The sequence below is a fragment of the Stegastes partitus genome, unplaced genomic scaffold, assembly GCF_000690725.1.
Source record: "Stegastes partitus isolate 25-593 unplaced genomic scaffold, Stegastes_partitus-1.0.2 Scaffold628, whole genome shotgun sequence".
NCBI lineage: Eukaryota > Metazoa > Chordata > Actinopteri > Pomacentridae > Stegastes > Stegastes partitus.
Window position 1 is genome coordinate 193,034 of NW_007578359.1, and position 3,970 is coordinate 197,003.

General features: G+C 45.3%; 1 protein-coding gene across 1 annotated transcript in view; it reads left to right on the forward strand.

Moving 5' to 3' along the window:
* Positions 1 to 3,618, forward strand: part of LOC103363055 (dachshund homolog 2-like) — a 90,381-nt gene extending 86,763 nt beyond the window's left edge. The window contains exon 12 of the mRNA XM_008289653.1: positions 1,826 to 3,618. Coding sequence (XP_008287875.1) covers positions 1,826 to 1,863 — 38 coding nt within the window. The 3' untranslated portion in view covers positions 1,864 to 3,618. The remainder of the gene's footprint in view (positions 1 to 1,825) is intronic.
* The last annotated feature ends 352 nt before the right edge of the window (positions 3,619 to 3,970 follow it).

Here is a 3,970-nt window from a genome sequence, read left to right on the forward strand (position 1 = left end):
CCTCCTCATAAGTCGTTGTCATGGTGCCCGTTGCTAGTTAAACTCCCACCAGTCATGTCTCACCTAGCTCAAACTTTTCAGATATCAGTCTCACATTGACGCCTACATAATAAACTAATTATGCTACTTGGTTTGTTCAAAACACAACACGTCTAGACTATTCAACAGCTATCATTAACTAGCATCAGCCTCCTCATAAGTCGTTGTCATGGTGCCCGTTGCTAGCTAAACTCCCACAACGCCGTCTGCTACAAACACAAAACCTCCTCGGCTGTTCACAGCAATCCAAATTCCAACACGACTAAATAAAGAAAAACTAAACTAGTTGTTTAAAAATGTGGATTTAAACACCAACAATATGATTTCTGTTCTATTAGCACTCTGTCATGAACGCGCTACGCTAACAGATTCCAGCTTCTTTTGTTCAAGTGAGCTCTGGTTGGAGGTGATGACCCTCCTCAGAGTCTCTGTCATGGGCCCACTCTAGTCTGAGTGACGCCTCCTCTGGTCTCTAAACAGTAAGAGGCTCCACCTGGTGGAACAACCAGGTACTACAGCAAAACAAAAACACCCTGACCAAAACGTCATGAAACTTCTCCACAGTGACTAAAACTTGTCCAAAACTGCTTAAAGGTCGTTCAAAACGACTCGATACTCGTCCAACGTGACTACAAAAAAAAATGTCCAAAATGAAAATGTTTTCCAACTTCTCCAAAATGTCTTCCGAGTACTCCAAAATTTCTCAAGACTTGTCAACAAGTGCAGAAAAGTTGCCTAAAACGAGGACAATTTGTCCAAACCCATGTCCTAATCAGTCCTCACCGGTCTTCAACACTTTAGCGCTAGTCAGAGGTCATGAACCTCCTCAGACTCTCTGTCATGGTCCTGTTGCTGCGAAACTCCCACAATGCTCTAGAGACGCCTCCTCTGGTTTCTACAGGATTAAACAGCCAGAGGCTCCACCTGGTGGAACAACCACGTACTGCAGCTGGTTTGTGGTACCTTTTCTCCATCTGTTGGGGCCTCAGTACCTCCTACCCTCTAACTCGATAGCCAGACAAGGTTCTACTGGAGCTTCACAACAAGGTTCCTGACCATCTACAGAACATTAAGAAACAGACTGGAGACTAGGGCTGGTCCATATAACAATTTCTGGAATATTCGGGCCCAATTAATGACAAATATCCAAAGTGGCCGGAACGCACAGGCAGTATTTGGCTGCTAATGCAAGTTTAGGCTAGCGGTCACAGTTTTGTTTCCGCCAGTGGCAGCGTGGCAATATATATCCGGATAGCGCCACAACAACCGAATATTCAGATATTCGGGTTCGGCCCGACCGGAGACAATGTTTTGTTGTTTGTTTTTTTATGTAGTACGGAGCTATTTACTTACATTTAATGCACTTGGAAAAAAAAAAGAAAAGGTACCGAATCAGGACTCTGTATAAGCACATGCTACATATTAAATGACTTGGATCACTTTACAAGCCAATGCAGAAAAAAGAAGAAAGGGATGAGGGCATCTTTAGTTGGTTCAGTACAATGAACAAGCAAACAAACTTGTATAAGGACATTTGAGACTCCAAAAGCCTCATGGAAGAACTAGAACAAATTAAGGATTGACCAATTACTGGCCAATCAAACATCCACGAGCACGCAAACCAGATGCCAGCTTTACCCCTAGTGGCCATGCAGGGGCGGTGCGCCTGGGGCGTCTTGGCCTCTTTTATTTGACCTGAAGCTTCCATTTCGTGTTGCTGCCCATGTCGTCTGGGATCTACCAGCCTTTGTTTGACCGACTTCTCTCTGTTTGTGTTTTCACCCAGAATCCCGGCCGTTCCTGAAGACCCCCATGATGTTCTAAGAGACAGACTCCGCCTCCGGAAACCCCGCCCCCCTTCCCCTTCCCGCACAGAAGAACTCCACCAGCCCGTTTCCACAGCAACCACGGCTTCCACGGCAGCCCGGATCACCGCGGCGACAACCTCCCCCGGCGGGACTCACGCTGTCACGATGAGACTACTAAGAGGCGCTCCTCACGTGGACTTGTTTTGAGGACGTCTCTCGACCTTGTCTTCTTCTTCTCTTCCTTCTTTTTAGACAAACTTCACTCCGCTCATTCCTCTTTTTCTGTCCCTGCACCAGAACTTCCCTCATCCTTCCTTCCTTCCTTCCTTCCTTCCTTCCTTCCTTTGTTTCCAAAACTGAAACGTTTGAAATCATTCCTGATCAGAGGGACCGGACGTCGGACGACGACGACGACGACGTTGATCCTCGTGGTCGGACGTCGTTGGGGGAACACCAGAGGATGGGCTTTTTTAAATGGTCCAATGACGCGATGGAAAGACTTTTCATGAACGTAGAAACTGTTCCACCACCACCAACCCTCTCCGGACGTGACGGGTAATTCGTCCGCCTCCCGGGCCGGCCACCGCCGACTCCCTCCCGGTGGCGTCTAGCTAACCGGAGGAGCTCGGGACCAGAGGAACGGGGGTCTCGAAAAAACAAGTGTTAAAAATATTGGGAAGGAAACAAAAAACTGCAGAAAAAAACAACTCGGGAGGCTATTTCTGTCTCTCGTGTTTCATTCATTTTTTTTTGTTTTCCGTACAGGGACTGAAAAGAATGCATGGGAAAACTGTTCTGTTGTCATTGGGCTTATTTTAACCTTTGTTACCTCTTTCTTTCTCCTCCCCTTCCTCTGAGGAAACGCTTCATTTCCAGCCTTCTTTTCTTCATCTTTATATGAAACTGCTCCTCCTCCTCCTCCTCCTCCTCATCCTTCGGTACATTCTCACTTTTTTGCATGACTCCTCTCCTTACGACTTGTTTTCGCCCCATGTACTTTCCACCCCCTTCGTTTTCTTTATCTCTCTCTCTCTCTCTCTCTCTGTAAGGAGGCATTACTCTGAACATGTTGGATGCAGCTTTTCGATGTATGAAGTATTTTCTATCACCCTTGAAACCCTGTGGAATCAGTTTCTGAAACGATGCAAAAGTTACGAGAAAAACAAAAAGACAAAAAAAAACACAAAAACAAAGCATTTTTTAATACAATGGAGTGATTTTTAGACACGATATTATCCTAAAGGTACGTTGAATTCCCTTCCTCCACGTCGGACCTTTTGGCCTCCCTGAGGTCACGGTTTCTAGTGTTTGTCCGAGCAAAGAGGCGGAGCGCTCGGTTTTGGGCTGAACTCTGATTTTTCCCCTTTTTTGTTGTGGGATTTGAGAGCCCGTCTGCAGCTGTTTGAAGTGCGGAAGGCGTGGAAATCAAGCGCCCCCCCCCCCCGCGACGCCGAACACCAGAAACCTTTTACTCTCCCGATTTTCTGACCTACTACGAGTGCAGACTGTTGTGTTGAAGTTTTGTTTATTCCACTGCGTGTTTTCTTTGTTTATTTGTCGATTACTATTTGAAATGTGTACGAGGGAGGGCGGGGCCAGGGTGGGCGGGGCTTGTGGTTAAAGGGATATTCTGTGTAGATAGAGACGACATTTTCTGGTTTCGTTTTATTTTTATTACGTTTTTTTTTTTTTCCTCTCTCCTGATGATCTCTCAAGTCTGTCACTGTTCTCTGGGTTTGAGCTGACTGCAAATATACAGTATTATAATGACTGCTGTCTCTTCTTCTTCCGATTCAACTAGTCACGGCAAATAACTGATTCATCGTTAGCGAGTTTAAAGACAGTGCGAATTTGCAAAGGCATGCTACCCTCACAACCAGCATCACAAATATACACAAATATTTCATATTAGTTAAGACAGAGCTAACTAATATTAAAAAATGGCTCTACAAATATTCCCCAATGAGCATTTTCACCCTTTTCGGTTATGTAGAAACAACACCTCCGACTGAACTGCTGCTTGAAGTGGCTTCAGTTTATCCTTTAAACTAGGGGCGCGTTCATTGCGATTAATTAATTACCAAAATTAACACATTTAATCGCAATTTGCATCCAGACAAGTC